General features: G+C 40.9%; 1 protein-coding gene across 1 annotated transcript in view; it reads left to right on the forward strand.

Moving 5' to 3' along the window:
* Nucleotides 1-18,392, forward strand: part of EML6 (EMAP like 6) — an 884,002-nt gene extending 865,610 nt beyond the window's left edge. The window contains exon 41 of the mRNA XM_085612599.1: nt 10,931-18,392. Within this exon, the coding sequence (XP_085468725.1) occupies nt 10,931-10,955 (25 nt within the window). The 3' untranslated portion in view covers nt 10,956-18,392. The remainder of the gene's footprint in view (nt 1-10,930) is intronic.
* Nucleotides 18,393-20,887: the final 2,495 nt, after the last annotated feature.

Below are 20,887 nucleotides of genomic sequence, written 5' to 3' on the forward strand. Positions count from 1 at the left end.
TGATGCGGTACTTCTGGCCCGAACCCCGCATGGCCTACAAACTTTGTTAGACGGTTTTATCCACTTCATGGAGAGCCTGGATTTGTCAGCAAACCTAGCCAAATCCTACATAATGGAGGTAGGGAAGGCGCCCCAAAAGAAATATAAATACACGATTGGAGCACACTGTATTGAAAAAGTTCAGTCCTTCTCATACCTAGGGTTATTGGTTGACTCCAGGCTTAATTTTAAACCTTTGCTGGAGGATAAATGTTGTTCACTAACCAGAAGCATGGGGGCAGTTATGAATCACGCACATAGGCTGGGCCATTGGGCTCCTGACCAGATCCTGATTCTTTACAATTCAATAAGTTCTCTACGGCAGTGAGGTCTGGGGCTTTGTGGACACAAAGTCGCTCCATACTGAAGAGAATAAACGTTTAAGAAGACTGTTGAAAGTGCCACAAAGTACCCCGGGCTTCATTGTACATGAAGAGCTGGGTGTTTCCCACATCGAGGACAGGATAAAACTAAAACCGGTTAGCTGTTGGATTAAGATCTGGTCAAACCCAGAGGCGGCCCTGACTAGAGATATCATTCAGGACTGCCTGGCACGGGACAAAGGGATGAATTTCCCATGGCTCAAATATGTTAGAGATTCTCTTAAGGCAACGGGTCACCTGGAACTTTTTACTCACCCTACTAAAATCTTGGCAAAGGATAAGACCATTGTTAAAGGGGAGTTTTTGAATTTACTGGGTTCGATCAGGGAAGACCAAGAGATAACAAAACCCGCAGTGAGAAGCCACATACTGACGAAATCCTGCCCGGGCATTGAACCTTACCTGTATTTCATCCACAGTGCCCAGGATAGGTTCCGTATGACACGCTTCAGGTTGAACTCCATACATCACAGCCTAGCGGTGCCTGCAGGTTTTACTAAAACGGTGGAGCAGAAGGGTCCCTGCGGCTGCGATCTTCGATCTCCGCAGGACACCCTTCACTTCGTGCTGTTATGCCCGTATTATATGCTCCCAAGGAAACATTTTTTACAAAGAGTTTAAAAAAAGGCTGGTTTTAGACAGGCTAAGGTAGCTTTACTGTACCTGAAACTTTCTGCATATATTTTAACATTGCACTGTATTGTAAACTTTCTAAGAGTAGCGATGCGCCTTAGGAACACAAGAGGGGATATCTGAACTATGTACTATGAATGTTTTTTTTCCCTTTTCTATGATACTGGAGCACTTTACCAACCTTTGGCTGTTTACATAATGCATATGCACTTTATTGAATCTGACTCATCATCGGTAGGCCCCGCGTCCCCTATGTATTGCACATGCACTTTTAGTAAATTACATAATTTTAGATGTGCTTTCTGATCCACTGATGAAGTATGGGGGGGAAATGGAGCGCTGTTTGTACTGTAATGCTGTTTTAACCAGAATAACTGCCCGTTTTTTATACTGTAATGCTCGTCTCTTTTTCTCTAATGGCTTGTACTGTATTTTTTCATCTGTGCATTTATGGCCGTTTCGGCAGAAAAAAAGATTCTTCTTCTTCTTCATAAACAAGGGGGTGGTCAAACATACAGTCACAGTTGTTTTTTAGAACCACATTTTAAAAGAAATGCACCGAAGTTCAAATTTGTTGTGACTCCTAATAATATATATTTAATATTGTTGTACCTTAGTTGATGATACAAATCAAAAACCAATGTTTTTCCAGTCTTTTCAAAACGTCACTACAAACACTGACAAAAAACATTATTTTTATTGAATGTAGTATTTTGTTTTGACTAAGAGTGTTGAAAAACACTACTCCACAACCTGCTGAAGTTAAAGAACTTCTCAAGGCCTAGGGCTAGAATATTTTACAAGTAATATTGCAGCTGAGCAGCCTAATGATATCAGTGAATACCTGATAATCCAGCACAAGACCTTATAAGATTGCTTTGCTGGAGCCTGGATAGTGGTGCCTGGTAGCCTCTTTCAGTCTCCGTGCTTTTAATTAGTACACTATTAGTGAGTCATCAGGATAACATGTGGTTACTGCTATAAGTCTGTTTTCTGGAGAAAAGTCCAGGTATTCAGATATTGGAATATGAAGGAGAGTGTTAATAAATACTACAAATCCGGATTCCCCACTAGTTCAAAATAGGCATCTCCTTAGGCCATGCCAACCAGAACTGGTCAGCATAGGACATGGCCATGGGTCCAATACCAGGCCCTTGTTGTGCCAGCATATACTAGGGTAAGGTACACCCATAATACAGGCTCACAACCACTACTGGTTACTGCCTTTTGGCCGCACCCATATTATAGTGAGCTTGAGTGTGATGTTTAGCGATGCCTTGTATGCATATGTTTCCACCATATTCAACCACTGGGCATGACCTCCAATGTTGAACAACATGAGAACTCTGTGATCACTTAATAATTCTAAATTTATGGGAGTTCTCTTATCCTTGAGCTGATTTTGACAGAATTTGGCACCGTAAATGGTGAAAGGAGGATGTACAAGGCAGTGAGGTTAATGTTTGCTAAGGAGTGTCCATCGGGAAGTTCTTAAAAAAGCATGCAGTCATTTCAGATGGTATAGGTTGCCCTTTTTGTGGGGGTGCTAGTGACAATAAGGGATAGAAAGGTGGTATGATCACTCTAGAGGAGTTAGGTCTTGTCATTTCTCAGATAAAAAAGCAGGTGATAAAAAGTACCAAATAATTGCTTTTGGATTGTGTGATTACAGTGATTTGCAGGGTCAGTTGAATTGAGGTGATCAGGATTTTAGTTCGGTGGTAATGTGGGAAATCAAATTTGCCAAGGTTGAAAGCGTAGGAAAGGGTGGCGGGTGGCTGTAGATATGCATTCAAATGGTTGGCCTAACTGGTTAGGTGGTAGATTAGATGGAATCTGATGATGAGGTGGGTGAAAGCATTAATCTGGCACATACAAAATAATAGCAGAATGAAACAGAGTTACAAGTGGCAGAGATATTTTCTGAGTCCACCACACGTTATGACTATGTGGTAAATGCATGACCGGATTGTATGGCTGAGTTAAATGAAGATAAATCCAGAAGACTGCTGAACGAAGCCTCAATGATTTAGAGGATGGTAAAGTTGTTGTAAATGATAATGAGGTTGGATTATGAGCTGCAGGTAGCTGAGCGTGAGATGAGCATAATTGGGAGGAAAAGAGGAGAAAACTGTATGAAATATAATGAGGAGGAGAAAAATACCCCACAGTTTGGAATAGCCGAGCACAAATTAATCCTTTACAAAATGGAAAACCTTTGACCTTTAACATCCCTTCAATTCAAGATAGCATGCTATTTTATCCCTTGAAAGAGTGTGCTTGCTATTAAATATATCCATGTGACTTTTAGCTCCAAACAGTACCATCTACTTTTGTACTGTTCTCCCACAAATGCTGCAAATTTAGCTTTTCATCTGAACACAAAAAACCCTGGAGCCTAATTAAGTTGAAACACACTGGGTGCAAATCTCTCTAAATTACTTATCCTTCTGTTCTATTAAAAAATATAGCCAGGACCATGAAATACTAAGCACTCTCAGGAAATCAAGAAGCACTATGAGCTGAGAAATACACAAACAAAAGCAGAACTACTCACCTGTTCAGGATCATCTTCAAACATAAATCTTCACATTTTGTCCAGCCTTCTTTCACAAAATGAAACCTCACAAAGACTCAGAGATGACCACCAACCACAGTTTCATTTTTAAACCCTTGGCAACTCAATGACTACCATTGCTCTACTGACACACATAAGAAATCTTAATAGTGATACAAAGTGTTTAAGAAGCCATCTACATGGTGGAATACACCATTCCTATATTCATCACAGTTATATTGTGAACCTCATCAACAACATCTGTGCTCTAACAGTAGCGTGAACCGAGGCAATTGAAGCATTTGTCACCACACTAGAATGCCTGAATCTTGGCTGTTGCATCCATGAAACCCCTTCATGGACAATGGTATCCCATCAGAATGTGTAATAGTTTATCAGAAAGGCCAGGGTAAATCAGATTAGTCGTAGAGTAGCAGTAATACACAAGGACAACAATAAATGTGTGAGTAAAAAAAATCCTGATTTGAATGTCTCCAGATAAATATCTAATTCGCCATACATTGTTCACTCAGCACCAGCCAGATTTACCACCCTCTATGTAACAACCACACTGTCACTGAGGAAATGATAGACCTTGTGACTACCCAAATGCCACCAGCCAATGAATTTATCAATGGAGGTAACTTTAAGCTGCTCTGGAATGGTAGTTTTGCCAGTCAATAAAAGCTTTATTCTCATTTCAGCATGAAGATAACCTAAAAAAGTTATCTGGAAGCCACACACACATTAAAACAGCCACTCTAGAACTTCTCAGTACCAGACCAAACTGCATCAAAAATCATGACCCTATTCTTAGTAACTGGTCAGACAATCACCAGATCCCTTTTAGCATTATCATGCAAAACACATTTAAAAAATGGCAGGCCGAGACTCACTATACCTAGAAAAGAAAGACCAATAATAGCCCCTTAAACTCCAAAACGACAACCTTCCCACCCGGTACATGGTAGAGGAAATACATCAGAACTAATTGAACAGTGCCAATCTAAAACTTGTCAAGGATCAGCCATGTCTAGAAAAAGATCAAGAACCAATACTCAAACAGAAAATGGTTGGTTAATAACATGTATCAGTTTTGAGAGACATGTCCATGAACTTGAATGTAAATGGAGAAAAATTCCAGTCAGTGCCAGAAACACCGCTAAAATACATTAGAAAGAGATACAATGGCAACGTTTTCAAACCGAAAACTACATTTATTAAAAATCAAAATACAACTGGAAAAAAGTAAACCCACACAAGTATTAGGCTTCATAAAAGTACAGACCTAAAATGCCCCAAAATTGCCCAACACCATCAGTGAACTGATTCACTGCCTTTGTAAACATCTTCTCATTTAAGATTCATAAAATAAGAAAAGATATAGCTAACATTCCACTCCAGATGCAAAATGAAATCTATTCTGAAGATCCTAAAAGCTGAGCTTACACTTAAGGAGAGCTACAAATCAGTCACTGGCCTATTGTTCCCATCAAAAATCATCGAAAGATTGCGTGGGTCAGCAACTGAACGAGTACATTCAAGAAAATGGCATGCTTAGCTCACCAATCTAAACTAGTACATCCCTAAAAACGGTCTACTTAGCTTTCGCTAGTCCTTTTTCAGAAAAAGGCACAGCGAGGAATGCCCATGCTCAACTTAATAAATAGTGCCCTACAAATGCTTGAATAACAGAAAGCATCTATGTGAATTCAGCGGCATTCAACACTATTGATCACAGTATACTACCAGACAACTTACTATCCAGATTTAGAAATTTAGGGAGAATCTAAAAACTGTTCCAATCATAGTTCATGAAATGATCTTAAAGGGGCAACATCTATGGCACTCTATCTTCACCACTATTGTTGTGAAGAAATAAAAACCTTCTAACGGGTTCACTGATACACCTGGTCCTTTTAAACCAACAAAGAAGAGATTGGCACAGAAGCTGAAATATATATGAGGGAGTTTGTGTCACACAGTAACCTCAGGCCACTGTAGGAGACATTCTAAGGAGTACAGAGAACAGGGGCCTTATATATGCATAGGTTACATAGTCAGCATAAAACCAAGGGGAGGTCCTGGCACATACAAGCATGCTTATTGACTAATATGGGTATACAAAGTTTGCTTACTCAATAAAGTGGGAGGGGAGACTAAACTGCTTACATCAGTAAGAATAGCCTGACAGTTCTATACTAGGAGCAGGTGCATTCTGGCAGCTACAGGTCTCTCTGAGCATTTGCAAGGCTCTGGAAGAGGGAGAAAGCACATGGCTAACTAAAATGGCTGCCAGGAACAAAATGGCTTTCAGCTCATGCCAACAGATTCCTGCAATCTTTAACAGTTCCCTTCGGCATACCACAAGGCCCCATGATATTCTATCTCTACCAAAGTGTAGGCAAACTACTAAATTCCCTCGGTTTCTCATACCACCAGTACTCAATTTTTATTTAGCTCTACATTTGTGTGAACCAAAATGCCCCAACTACAGCAGAAAGAGCACAAACAAACAAATAAAGGACTGGCTGGCCCTTCAAAATAACTTACTAAACCTTAATAAAACTGCATTCTTTATCCCAGACACCAAAAATAACATTGTGTCTGAATGACATAAAATCTTTGAAAGGCATTGATAGTTCAAAATTATTAAAACATCATCCAAGACAACCAGCTGAATATGAACCTATATACAAAGTCAATTTCCAAAGAGGGCAAACTTCTAATTACACAAACACAAAAATATGATGCCATTCTTATCCAACAATAACCTACAACAAGCAGTCTAGTGGCGGGTCTAGTGTATCCTGGAATGGGATCCCTACACGCAGAGATCTTCATGCAACTGGACTAGTCCCATCAAAAGCGTTCTAGTCATGCCAGCCCAACGTATCTCCAACTCCCGAAAAGTTGGCCAGAACTTCTGTATTAAAATCATTAAAATGGTTACCCTCTTGAAGACTGGTTACTACAAAAACCTGCCTGCATCATCTTTAATATAATGCTTGCAACAGTGGTTCATTCAGGGCAACTCCAGTACTCGTGCAACTGAGGCTTTTAATGGAATGACCCACTGTTGCTTAAATCTATTAACTACATTCCTGGGGATACTGGTGGTCCACCTGTGTAAGAGTTTGCATCATCTTTAAAGCTCTTGGGCTCAAAACTCCCAACTGCTTAAAAGACAAAAACATCAGGTGGTTCCATATTATTTTTCAGGAAAAAAACCATTGTGTACTGGAAACTCCACACTATTATAAGAAATTCACCCTGCATGGCTCGTAGCTGCTGGATTGTTGCTGGAGGGAGGGCTAAATGTACTGAGGAGGGGAAGAACATGCTAGATGGTGGTCCGTAGGCCCATTCTCCCTCCCCGACGGCAAATTTAGTGTAAGGAGATGACATTGGCCTCTGCCCGAATGCAAATCACCTGAGCCAGGAACACCAAACAATGTACTTTTGAACCCCCCTTAGGGGTTGACATATGCTAAAATAATGTGGTTGTGTGTTCTGATTGTACATTGTGTCCCCTCTGGGATGGGGCAATATATATCAGTGTCAACTAGATCACTTTTAACTGCTTCCAGTTAGGCGAAAACACTCTCTGGCTCTCAAGCCACTCCCCCTGTGTTGACTTGTTCTCTAAAATTGCCCTGTTCCACCCCACTTGCATCTGTGGTCAGGATCTTTGTTGGAAGAACTTCCAGATAAAACTCTGAAGTGACTGAAGAGTCACTTCAGAAGATACAGGAAACTATATGCTTGCACCGCTGGGATTTGGGGTCCCAATATTGAAGTAAATGATAGACTACTGGGTAAAGGTGCAGTCTGGCCCATGGTACAAAGATCACTGCCGAAGACATGAGACCCTGTGCCTTCATCAACTGTCTGGCTGTCAGGGCTTCCTGGGTCAGAACAGCTGAAATATATGACACTAGTTTTTATTTCCAGGATGACTTCAATCCAAATCTGTTCTGAAGTGTGCATCTATGTACTAGAGATCCTGAATCAGCATCAAATTAGACTGTCCTTTGGTTTTTGAAAAATCAATGACTTTCCAATGTGTCACTTACTGACGAGACTCAAACCACAAGAACAGATGAACCAGTCATCCAAAAATGGGACTATCGGAATGCCTTTAACATGATCTAGCTCCAGCAATAGTACCAATACCTTGGTAAAGACTCTCTGAGACGTGATCAACCCAAGTGGTAGAACTCATAACTGGTAATGGTCGTCTCTCACTGCAAACCAAAGAGATTTCCATGAAGTTTAATGTATTGAGACATGTAAATTTTGCGTCCATGAGGAGGATGCTAGCAAGTCTCTGTTTTCATAGATTGCCACACTGTTTGTAGCAACATTATCTTGAATTTGACATGCAGTATAAGCTGTATACTGCATTCAGATCCGAAACTGGCCTGATGCCTTCTGTACCAAAAAGAGGATTGAATAGAAAACTTCCTCTCTTTACCACTGGGACCAGAATCAATGAGCTCTTCAGTAGTAGAGCTTGGAACCGACAATGCCTGACTCTTCAAATTATCTTGCGGTAGAGGGATTGGCCAAAATAGAACTTGATAACCTCTTTAAACATTATTAAGAACCCACTGATCTAAAATTGATGTTCTCCACTTGTCCTGAAAAAAGGTAAGCCTGCTTCCTACTGGTAGGTGGCAATCAACTCCAATGTAGCCATGATTCTGAAGGGGCAAAACTGGATTGGAAGGTGCTGTTGACGGAGCTTGAGATTCTTCCTAAAGAGGGACTGCCCAGCCACGTCCTTTGCCCCAAAATGGTTGAGTCATCATTCTGGCTTGGAAAGCTGCTCCAAACTGGCATATGTGGAGCACTTGATGGCAGAATTGAAAGGCTACATATGCTTTCTTCACTTCCAATTCAACCCCTTTGTTCACCAGGTCTGGTTGTGATACCTATTCAGTAATGATCGTACCTTGTGATGAGAGCTCTACCATTAATGAGTCTACCATCGCCTGTGAAGGAAACTCCTCCACAAAATCTTGTAGAGGGTATCTCTTAACAAGAAAACAGGGAAGTGCGTGCTTATCAACTCCCTCCATTCATTCATCCTTCTTTATGGCCCCGTGCAAAGTTAAGTTCTTTGGCTCTTTCCTCTGATATTGAAAGAAAATGTCCTCCTCTTCTTCCTGAACCATGGCCTCTGAGAACGCCAATATCTGCCGCAGATGTTGAAGCATTTATTTTAGTTCTGCCACTTGGACAAATCTTCCCTTGATTTCTTCCTCCTGTAGATCCTGTTCCTGATCAGGGGAGTATACCTGGGGCCTTTAAGAAGAAGCTGGGCTTACTCTTGCTGCAGAGACCGCTTTCACAATGAAGGACATTAGGTATCTGGGCTGAGGATTGCCCCTCCGTCTCTTAAGGGGTACTTAAAACAGGCAGTACTTAGCAGCACTCTTTCTCTTTCCTATCTAGCAGCCAGTACTAGGGGAAATATTGTTGACTCTGTGTACGTTATTTCACATTTGAGCTAAATGTGTGCAATAATATTAGTAATTCCACATTTAAATTCATACATATGTATTAATATGGAGCTAATGCAACTGAATCAAAATCGTTATGATGTGTTTTAGTATGTTTTTCTTAGCTTAGGCTAAACTAGGCCTCAGTTAGGCCTCGACACCATATTTGATAATATTGCTGCAGTGTCATGATGTACATTGTGTGTTTATATTTCCCGTTTGACACCATACTCAGCAAGATGTGCACTATTTATTTTGTTCTCGAAGAGCTTGCTGGAGGGAGTCTTTTGCTACTTTCCAGGGCTCTTCCTGCTAACACACTGTATTGCATTCATTCACATGTTTTCTGTTGTTTATGTTACTAGTTTGTTCTGACACCTCCAGTTGACATTAGGTCAGAAGGGGCAAATCAATATTCATTTAGTGGGTTAGTACTAAGATGGTGGAGATACATGACGTTTTAGAATACTGCAGTATGATTTGTTGAAATTGTGATACTTTTGCTCCCACCATGAAGACTTTGCAGTTTCTATTATTTTCTATGCTCAGATTGGCTATATAACCCCCTGGATTTGGGGGGGGAGCCAGAGACTGTGGGTTGTTGCTATAGATGTTAATTTTCTATTGATTTACTGCATATTGATTGTATTTTGAAATGCTCTTTTGAATCTTGTCTCTAAGGACACATTACCTCATAGTTCATGGGGTCAACACTGGCCCTGCAATCTGGGTTCCACTAGTATGCATATTATCTAAGCGATAGCACTCCCACACCTCCAATGGGTTACAGTAAGATGTAAGCCAAGCAAAATACTCCCTTGTTCTCCCAGCCACTTAAATATTTGAGCTCATCACACTCTTTGCAAGACCGCCCTGTTTTCGACCCCCTCCCCGCCAATAAACAGCGTCAGAACACTACGGAGAGAATTGCGCTGCTGAGCAGGTGCCTAATATACAGGTCCTTGTGAGTTCACTAAAGCAGGACGTTTAGGCTTAAAAACCATCAAAACAGGAAATCACTACAGCAGGTTCTCCCAGTAACTTAAACATGAATAAAATACATTTATAAAATTAAAAAAGAAACAATCTTACTTTTTCTATGCAGCTTCATGCCTCGAGACACAGGAAGTTGGAATACAGTGGCTTCCTTTTCTGGGGCCTGATGGGAGGTGTTACAGAAGGAATCCATATCAGTGTGTGGAGGATTAGCGCAGCACAGCAAGACAACTTGCGTCAAATGGAGAGAGCAGGATTGCGCCATATTTACTAATATATGGCACATTCTTGCTCACCCTTTGGCCATGATTCAGGGGTGCCTGCGTTACAAGCAGGATTGTTTTTGTGCAGAAGGGTGCCTTTCTGCACAAAAATAATCCTCATAGACATTTTTCTTTTCGTTATACCTCTGTTGGGATGGCATAACATTTTGACTCATTCCAAAGTTTACCAGTCTTAGTAAATCTGGGAATGTGCCAGAAACCTGGGTGGATACGGGGGAACATGCACGCTCCACCCATGGAACGCTTTCTTAATGCAGAGCAGCGACTTGCACTGCCTTGCATTACTCCAGATTTACTAAGCCACGCACTGTGACTTGCGTTACCGTGTGTAATGCGACAGCGCCGCAAGCACGTAGTAAATGGCCCAAAGTCTTTTTAAAATATTAGAATGGAAAGCTTTGTGCTTCCCATTTGGTTTAATCCACTTTCAATTGCTTGATTGGATATACAGTTTAATAAATCAAATGAATTCCTGTTATCGTATGAAATTCTTGCAGGTGATGACCTATATATATGTTTTTTTCTCTACAGTGTATTCGTGTGGCGATGCCTTTAAAAGGTAAAATGTTTTCACGCTGCCGTGAAGTGGCAACGTTCTCACGCTGCCGTAAAGTGGCAACCGAATGCCGAGTTACGACCGCATTGTGAAATCTTTGGCTGCTATGACGTTATCACAAATATGCTGCATGGATACGTTTTATACGGAGGAAAGATCGTGTGGTAATGCCTAAATGCTGCTGAGACCTTCCGTCGACAAAGTAAACTGTGAGGCTGTTCAATAGGAAGTGAAAGAAGAGAGACTGATGGCAAGCGGGCAGAAGAAGCAGGCATGCCGATCAAATACCTGACCTATATCACTGTCTTGAGTCGCTTATGGACCAATTTAGATAATAATCAATTCTGATCATGACCATGACAAGATTGCAGGTCGCCAGGTCATAAATATATGTATATTTCAGAGTATGCCTATTTTGACACCTTTACACTATGGGCCTCACTGCAGTGTTCCTGATAATTCTGACAGGGCCAATAGTGAGTTATTTGCCCCAATCAAAATTACAATGTCTGCAGTACATCCCTGAACCCATTGATGTTTACCTGGATGTTGTGTTTGCTGGAACTAGCCACACTTTCCGAATGAAACTCTGCGTTTTTGGTGAGAGGAATACCTGCCTGGTATTTCTTGCGCCAATAATTCCTTATTTCTGAAGGGACCACCAGCATCCACCTCATAATCCATTGGTAACTCCACCTCTGCAAAGTTATCTGTACCCTCTGTATTGATAACACTGTGATGCAGTTACATCACCAAAATTCAGGAACCATGTAATGAGGCCATATTTGTTTAGGCCAATGCTTCTTCCATAGGGGTTTACAATCATTTTGTCTTAAAGTGTGTGATAATCTCTTAGACTTCCACAGTACACAAATCTGACATTTTTATAACAATTATGAATTTGATTGATGCCAAAAAATGTACAGGTCATACAATTATAGTCTTAGATTCAAACCAGCATGGTGTCCTCACACTCCAGCAAGAGACCAGGAGGATAGGGCAACCACATACGTTTTGCCAGTCACATTTTGCCAATTCATAGCCTCAAATTAGAAGGCGGAAAGATATATCACAGAAGTACATAGTGTCATTGTAGCTTGACATCAGCATATTTTTACCTCCGCCAAAAGGTGTGAGATTTGTTTGTTACATCAAAGAATCTATCTTTTCATTTCATTTTTATGGTCCATCTTGTCTACCTTGTAATACTTGGCTTAAATGTGCAGGTTAGCTTTTATGTACTGTAAACTGTGATAATCCAAGTCTGAATCATATTTAATGATTTTATTTTCAAAGAGAATTTAATTAGAACATTTTTGTATTCATGAAGTGCCTTTACATTTTGTTATGTAATGTGGGAGCTAGTCTTATTTCCCACATTTAAATGCTTTCTACATGTGGTGCTATAATTTTGTGACACAGATTAGCAAATTGTTCATGTTTTACCAGTAGACATTCGTGACTCTTCTAAGTACTAGCGCCAAGTGTGCTGCTGTGAGCTAGAAGGGAAAGAAATGTGTAGTGGGGAGGGTGGGAGAAAAACAACCAAGGAGGTATGTTAACAGAGTTTGAAAATGTGGGAACAAGAAACAAAGGGGAACAATGGTAGTGGGACAGGGGCGTGAGGAAGATGGAGGAGTGATGCTCACCAGACAGGCCTACTAGTATTGGGTTTAGCTGGCCCTACCAAAACAGGAAGAGGAAAAGGGCGATATCTGAGACATGGAAATATGAATGCAAGGAGATGGAGACCATTGAGATGTCGACCATCGAGTCTATATGGAGATAGTCTTCCAGTGAGCGTGAGTAGGGGTCATCAGAGGGGGAGGGCGTTAGATGAACTATGGTGTAGGATTCACTCCACATGAAAAGGAGGAGATAAAATCAATCAGATTATGTTTTCCGTGCACTAGGATGTCACACAGATTCTGCAGTGAAGGACAATTGTTTTATTAATGGCAGCACAAGCTTTAATGCAAGGGGTATCATGTCCAATATTCATAAGCGAGAATGAACTGTGAGTGCAACATATTGAAAAAAATCAATTAGCATAACTTACTAGTTTCAATGGGAGGGACAGGGTAGGCATGGTTTAAAGTTCCTGTTTATCTCTTTTTGAGGGGCATGTAAAAGGAGTCGGCAATATGCTTATCAAAGACTCAAAATAATAGAAAGAATAGCCTATATCTAGCAGTCACTTGACCAGAATATATTATTATTGCCTCCTGCTCAGAACTATGTCTTTTTTTTAAAGCCATCCACCCGGGTTACAGGCCCAAGCCACAAGTAAGAGCCTATAATGACAAAAGGGCTATTAACAATTGGTATACCATGAAAAAGTAGGGTTATAATTCAGTTAGAATATTCCACCCGCTGAGAGTTCAAGGTTCTAAAATAAACATGGAGAAACACAAAACAACCCTTGGAATACTGGAGCAGAATTTTTACACGTTCTACTATTGGCCCTATTCCCCCTCTATATGGATCTCCCAACAGTGCACTGTTCTAACTGCTATTAATACTTTAGCGCTCCTTCACCCGTAACATCTCACTGTCACAGACAGTCCTCTCCTTTCAATCCACTTTTTCATAAATAGAAGATTCAGTACAATCTACTTATGAATTATACGTTTACATTGTTTACAGAGGTGTTGGATTAGGATGGCCCGACAACTATAATGGATATGTGGTTAATTGTGTTTCGCTCAGAAACTGAAATCCTTAGATTTACTGTAATGCTGTTTTCTTCTGGAAACTATTCCTCTGCACATTCTTAATTCTGTGAACTGTCGGGTACATCATGCAACCGCGAAACCACACAAATGTTGTGTGATGAAACAGTACGCTATATATGGCATCACTGTGATCCTCTTTACAGAACATGCCCTCAAAACATTCTTAGCAGATACACAAGCATCATTAATTGGACATTAAATACATGAGTTTTACCATAATGAGTATGTAGCAAATTTGCACCAAATATTAGACCAAATGCAAGTGATCTATGTGTATGGGAGATACCTATGAACGCTATTTGTGGTGTACGGTGAGAGTTTCTAAAGCTGTGACTCTAAAGATTGCTGCAGTTTGCAAGCTAGGGTCAGGCATTAAAGAGCCTTATATACCAAAGGCAAGCTTACATCTCCCTTTTAGACAGGGTGAGCCAGTATCTTCTTCAGAGGCATAGAAGCTCCTACTAGATGATGTTGGTGGGACCAGCTCCAAAAATATCAAAAGTTGTTTCCATCCCAGTGTGAGCTACGAACTTTTAAACACTATAATTCTTCTAAAAGCTGCCAGGAATTGATATGCTGTAGTCTATTTTGGAGACCTTTTAAACATTCCTCAGGTGGATCTGTCTGCAACTCTGACTCGTGATGTGGACCCTTGGTCTGCAGCATTAGTGGCTCTTCTGGCTCGCCTTTTAGGTCTCAGAGACAGAGAATTGATGCTGTGGAAGACTTCTTCTGGCTTTATGGAAACTAGCAAGGTCAGTTCACCAAGTAATTTAGGACTTCACCAATATGATTTGTAGGACCTAGTTTTGAAAGGCATTCAGTACTTGCCAGAGGGACAGTCATGGTGGTTAGATAAGTTGTTCCAAGAAGCATATAATTCAGAATGCTTGATTGTATTTGTCTGCTCTTTCTTGGGATATTCAAAGCTGTTGTATATGCACAAGTTTTTAGCCTTCTGTGGCCAGAGTTGACCATACACTGGAAACCTTAATGTAATCAATGTCAAGGACATGCAGCTTCGATCTGTCAGTAATTCATTTTGATCTCACATGTGGGAGATCTGTATTTTGAAGACTCGTGCAATGATTTCAGAACTTTTGCATCATAGACAGTCTTCAGATCAGCCATATCAAAAAGATTTCAAATGCAGAGTCATTTATGAAAATTACATCCCATCAGGCTAAAGCTGGTCTCATTACGCTGATTTGATGCCCTACTGCCTCAGCTGCCGTCAGTTTGCGGAGTTGCAATGGAATTACTTCTTTGTTTCAGAGGACTGACTTCAGACTAGCGGGTACTGCAGATCTTAAATTAGGAGTCTGTTATTGAGTTCTAATGGATGGACTTTCCCCAGATTTCCTATGATACCTTCTCAAGGCACCTCTATCGGATCTGAAAAATGTCAACTGCATTTCCAACATCTGGCTCCAGGTGGCACTGTTGAACATTGCATTCAAATTCGCAAAGACTGAATTTGACATTATAATTGATTATTTTAGCACACTTGGCAGCAGTGACATCAGTTCCTTGCTTTACATGCTAACAAAAACATAGGTTCAGAGCTTGACCATTTTTCAGGTTGTCTTTTTCTTTTTGGTAATGTTTGTTGCAAATGTTTCAAGCTTAAGTCCTGTTTGCGCTGCAGAAAGCCTATGTCTATTACAGGGTCAGATCCTCAATGTGGTTGGTGCCTGGTTAGTGCTTGTTACATTGTCCTGAAATTGTTGCATCATGATAGAGCCAAAACATTGAGGGTCTTCCTATAAACAGTCAGTGGCGGCTCCTCCGCTAAATAAAATAAAGGAAAAATAAAATGATAACTCATGGTTATAATCATTTTATTTTGTCCTGATGTGGCAGCTCTGACGGGCAGGGCAGCTCTGACGACAGGAGCAGGGGGAGTGATGAGCACACTTTGTAAGTGCGCATGAACGTTTGGCCGGCTGTCTCAGGCCGGCCAAACATTCATGCGCACTTTGCATGTTCTCCACCCAGGCTGCATTACAGCCTCAGTGGATAACATGCCCAGGGTCCCATTCACTGGCTGAGCGCTGAACCACGGCGCTCGGACCAATCACAATGCTGCTCTGCAGCGTTGTGATTGGCTTAGGGGACCCTAGATGTGCTTCCTGTTCTGGTGGTGCAGATGGACGAGGAGGAGAGATACGGCTGTAAGGTAAGTTTTATTTCTCATTTTTGATCTCCCTACCACGCCTCGTCACCCCCAATCCGTGCCAACCGCCACTGTACACAGTTTGAATCAATGTTGCTGTCCAGGGTGCAGAATAGATATTTGCCTCATTGCTAGAGTCATTCTCTGAAGCAGAAAAATGATTAGTGGGACCACTCTCTCTGAAGAGCTAGAGTAACAAGGAGATGACCTATTCATTCTTTTTCATTCATTCCCACTCTCGAAGAGATACCTCAACAATTTCGGCTATCCTCAGAACGGGGCTTCTGCACATCAGCTGCCAGAATCTTTAAATGCCATGTTGGCTACCTTTGCGGATGGGGGACCCACAGTTTGGGAAACACTGCTCAAAGATGATGTCTTTCTAAATGGCGAGGGATGCGTTGTTATGGAGTTGTCTTTAGGAATAACATTTTTCACGCTTGGGACTGCTGTGCCTTTGACATCGGTTTCGGTTTTGTTTGATTTCATCTTTTTCTGTGCCTCCTGTCTCTTCAGCGCTGGTGATGACTTAGTGTATTACGCCAGATACTTTGGATCTAGTGCAGAGTTCATCATTCATTAACAAAACTGAGAAAGCAAATGAGCATAACTGCCAAGGTTCCCATGTCCATGCGTGATGTGCTGCTCCAGTCCAGGGTTTTCCCTTTGAATTCTGAGACATTTAGTCCTGTATTATAATGTAATAAACCAGACAGTAAGTCACAGTATTCAAAGAAAAAACTTGGCCTGGAGCAGCACATCATGCATGGGCTTGGGAAACTTTGCAGTGCCGAGGAAGAGGTCAAAGAGTCTGAATCTTCTCGACTACAGAAGTCTAGTGCTGACTATTTAAGAAGATAAAATATTTTAGAAGAGTTCCACGATGACTGAATGATGCCCAAGGGCTTGTAGAAAATCTCTTTCCATATTCAATTACTTTAGCACGCATACACTTTCTAATGTTTAGCTTGAAAGTTAATACTCACAGTTCATTGTGTTAAATTTACAGTTCATTGTTAGAGTACCTTGTTAATGAAGAACGTGCAGATGTGCAACCTAGAACAGGCACATTCAAATGGTCTGGCATATGCAGTTTTTCTCGCCTAGCATTCCCACAGAGCAAATTCTCCCACCACTCCCCAATCTTGAACTCCACAACCCCTTAGTCTCTTGGAAATGCAATTTTGGACTCCGAGCTTGGAATTCTGCGGTAGCCATACCATCAGATAGCGCAAACAATGTGTGTGAAATTTCCAAGGTCACTGCTTTCAAACTATTTAGTCTCTTGTGGGAGAATGTTTGCCAAGATGAAAAATCTGCAAAGAATTAATATCGATTGGAAGAATGTTACTTCCCATCGGTAACAATAGTTTGGATAGATAATGTCTTAGCTCAACAGATTCTTCAACACCCTATTCTGTCTCCTTTCTGTTGTTTCATAATGTTCCTGGTCGATGGTGGAGAATGCATAAAGAACTGATGGCATGAGTGCGATTATACATATACATCATCTGATTTCAAAACTTTGAGCAGTCCCCTGGTTATGTGTGGCACACCAGGTACTGTGAAAAAAGACATAATATTTCCAAAGTCACAGGATAGCAGTGTAAGAAAAGTTTCCAAAATAAAGCCTCTGCATAGGAAAGAAAGTATCCATTACAACATTTGATCCTGAACTTAAGTAACTAAGCATTGATACGTGCAATGCTTTTACTGATACAATGCATTGTTACCTGTTGCTGGATACCTTTTTATGGGGTGCTCACAGTTGCTACATTTACTTTGTGGCCATACCTTGAAACATAACAAACCAAATTGGGCATCATGAAATATAAGAAACCGCGCATTCTCAATGTTGACCATTATTAATCCAACCCAAACTAACACTGTGCAATGTTAGTTCGTTCAAGGCACTATAATTTTACTGGCAAATAGAATCAAGGAACAAAAAAGTAGATTCATTAACCACAGAAGTGCTCAGTTATGTTGTCTGAATTATCATACACATTTGTAAAAATAATATTTTTATATCAATGGAATATAACATTAATGCCTTATAGTACACTGCAGATGTGAAATGATCCAAAATAAGATTCCCTATGCACACTACCATTCTTACTTTTTTAGATTTATTATAATGTAATGGTGTGACCATGTTGGCCGATGATGTTATGTCCACCATCTGGTTTACATATGTTGTATTGTCGCCTTCATAATGATTGTATCTGTTGTTTAAAAAGAAGCAGGTGTGAAGTGACATTAAACAAGAATTGTTTACTAATGCAGTAAATGGTGATTAGTGAAATGCTACATCTTAAAGAGCAACTGCGTTTGAATGGTGTATGTCTTACAGTAATTTATAAATATGATTTGTACAAATTTCTATTGTTTTATGTACATTGTAAATTTAAAAATGAATTGTACTATAATGCAGAAGAGGAAATCATGCATGTATTTATTTTTTAATGGTTCAGAGTCAAAACTAATAATTATGTTAAAGGAATTGTTAATGTGTAAAATAAATTTGTCGAGAAAAGCATGCATTAGTCCAATTCTTTGATGACTAATTTTATAATTTTAAGTCTGATGGAAATAATGTTTTAATATCGACAATATCAAATACAGAACATACACCTGCATCATGTTACTCAGTTTTACATTCCAGTCATTATAGCCCACAGTAGGAGCAGAAGACAGACCACTATGAGAAGGCTACCTTTTTCTTCTACCACACTTTCCAGTCTTTTCAGGTTAAACATGATCAATACTATTGAAAAGAATTCCACTACCTGACTTCCAAGTTGCCAGATTCAACTTCATCACTTATCAGATAGGAGAGATCAATCCCTTGTGTATGTGTGCCACCTTTTTCAATTATACACCTGATTTAATGATTGAGTGATAACTTTCAAGATGTATTTTGTACAATTTGTTTTACTCTGCTTCAGACTGTCAACATAAATAATCAGCCATTGAATACTGAAACATGTGATAGGAAAGTGTCCTGAAGTCAAGGGTAGTGAGAACAATTATTTGAGAATCGGATGTTCTATAGGTTCAGCTGTGTGAACAGTTAAAAGGTGTACTAAATTCAAGGACAGTGGGAACAATTAGTTGCGAATTTGAAGTTCTATAGTTTCAGAGGTCTGCAGACTAATATGAAAATGTACTAAAGGCAAAGACAGTGAGAACAGTTAGTTGAAAATGTTGTGTTCTATAGTTTCAGAGGTGTGCAAACTAATAGGGAAGTGTTCTAAAGTCAAGGACAGTGTGGACAGTTAATTGAGAATTTGGTGTGTTGAGTTTCAGTGATGTGCAGAGTAAGGGTAAACTTTTAATCGAAGCATAGATCCTTGCTTGAAGGTGACTCCATCCCTTGTCATGCATTAGAACAATTAGTGATTGCATTATTTGTATCGCACTTACCTTCTTCTACAGTCCACAGATTCACACAACTAGAATTTGTTCAAGATTTTAACTTTACCTATTTTTTTCCTCCTCACGTTTCCAAGACTAAGAAGAATTTGGTTGCACAGATCAAAAACGGTCTTTCAGCCACTATATACGTAGGTAACGAAACAAAAGAGTCAACAGCAACCTGTTCTAAGATGGGTGGAGGAGTTAAGAAAATATGATATCTTTACTTGTCGGATATTGTTGTGAACTAGCAGGACTCTGCACAATGGTTATGGGAACACTGTTCTCATACGCTTTCTAGTTCATATGAATTTTTAAGTCTGCTACCAGAGCCTCCCTGTATTCTTTCACTAAACACTACTCTTTGGATGCTGAAATCAGCCAGACAGGGGGTAGCTGGCATCATGGTGGGGGGGGGGGGGGAGGAGGTTGGGGGTTTCAGAGGTAGGAAGGGGGTGTAAATGGGGTCAAAAGTCAAACTGGTCAAGAATTATTTTTGGGATAACTAAGGATAAAAGCTTTTTTATGGGGAAGAACTCAATGTGTGGTGTGAGGTGTATTTTTCCTTCTATGTTTATAATAGGGACCAGGCTAAGCCAAGTAAAAACGGATTTGAAATGAGGTTAACGCGCTGTATATGTTGGAATGTTTCTGGGTTAAACAGCTCCAGTAAACGTCAGTTAGTGCGTGAAGAACTGAAAATGTATAAACCCCATATAGTATGTCTAACTAAAGCTCACTTGGCTCATAACAGGTTTTTATTGAAACAGCTGGGCTTTGATACTATTGCTTGCACATCTCAGCTGATTTCTATTGGGGGGGTCGCTATTTTAGTAGATAGGACTGAGGAAGAGGAGGAGCTACTCGCCGCCGCTGTTGCTCACTGCCTGCCGCCGTTGTTTGCTGTCCGCAGCTTGCTTTCTTGCTCGGCTGCCGGCCGCTGTCAACCGCCCGGTGCTCATCTCCCCTGCCCCGTACCGCACTGCACACACCCTGTGGGTGACCGAGAGGGGCAGGAGGGCCGGTAGCGGCCTTCTGGAGCAGCAGAGAACAAAGGTGAGAGCCGCAGGGGTTGTGGCTGCGGAGTTGCTGTGTACCGCTTTCGGCAGACCATCGCTGTGGGGATTACAAGAGAGCCTCTATACAGTCCAAGTTTTAAAGAAGCCCTCCTTTATGAGGCCGAGCAGGATCTGCATCTCAGCCCTGTACCCCCTGCAGGCATTGTGCAAAACATTATTCACTGGGCCATCTTAGGATTTTCCGGGTACTGGTTGGACACAGGAAGAGGAGGAGCTATAGCGGTCTTCCGGAGCAACAATGAGCGGAGGTGAGAGCCGCTGCGGCTGTGGAGCAGCGAAGCCACGATGAGCCGCTGAGCCGCTGGGTGCCGCATTTAAAAGTGAAAAAGAGCTGCAGCAGTGAGCGGCGAGCAAGGAACAAGGAGAGACGTGGAGAGTCTACCAGCGGACCATGTTGTGACTGCCATGATTACCAGCAGGTACAAGGGGGTTGCCGAGTTGCCAGGTCACCTTAAAATACCTTGTATAGCCTCACACAGCTCTACAGCATTACAGCCAGCACCTGAAATCTCCTCTACCGCTGCT

The sequence above is a fragment of the Triturus cristatus genome, chromosome 6, assembly GCF_964204655.1.
Source record: "Triturus cristatus chromosome 6, aTriCri1.1, whole genome shotgun sequence".
Taxonomy (NCBI): domain Eukaryota; kingdom Metazoa; phylum Chordata; class Amphibia; order Caudata; family Salamandridae; genus Triturus; species Triturus cristatus.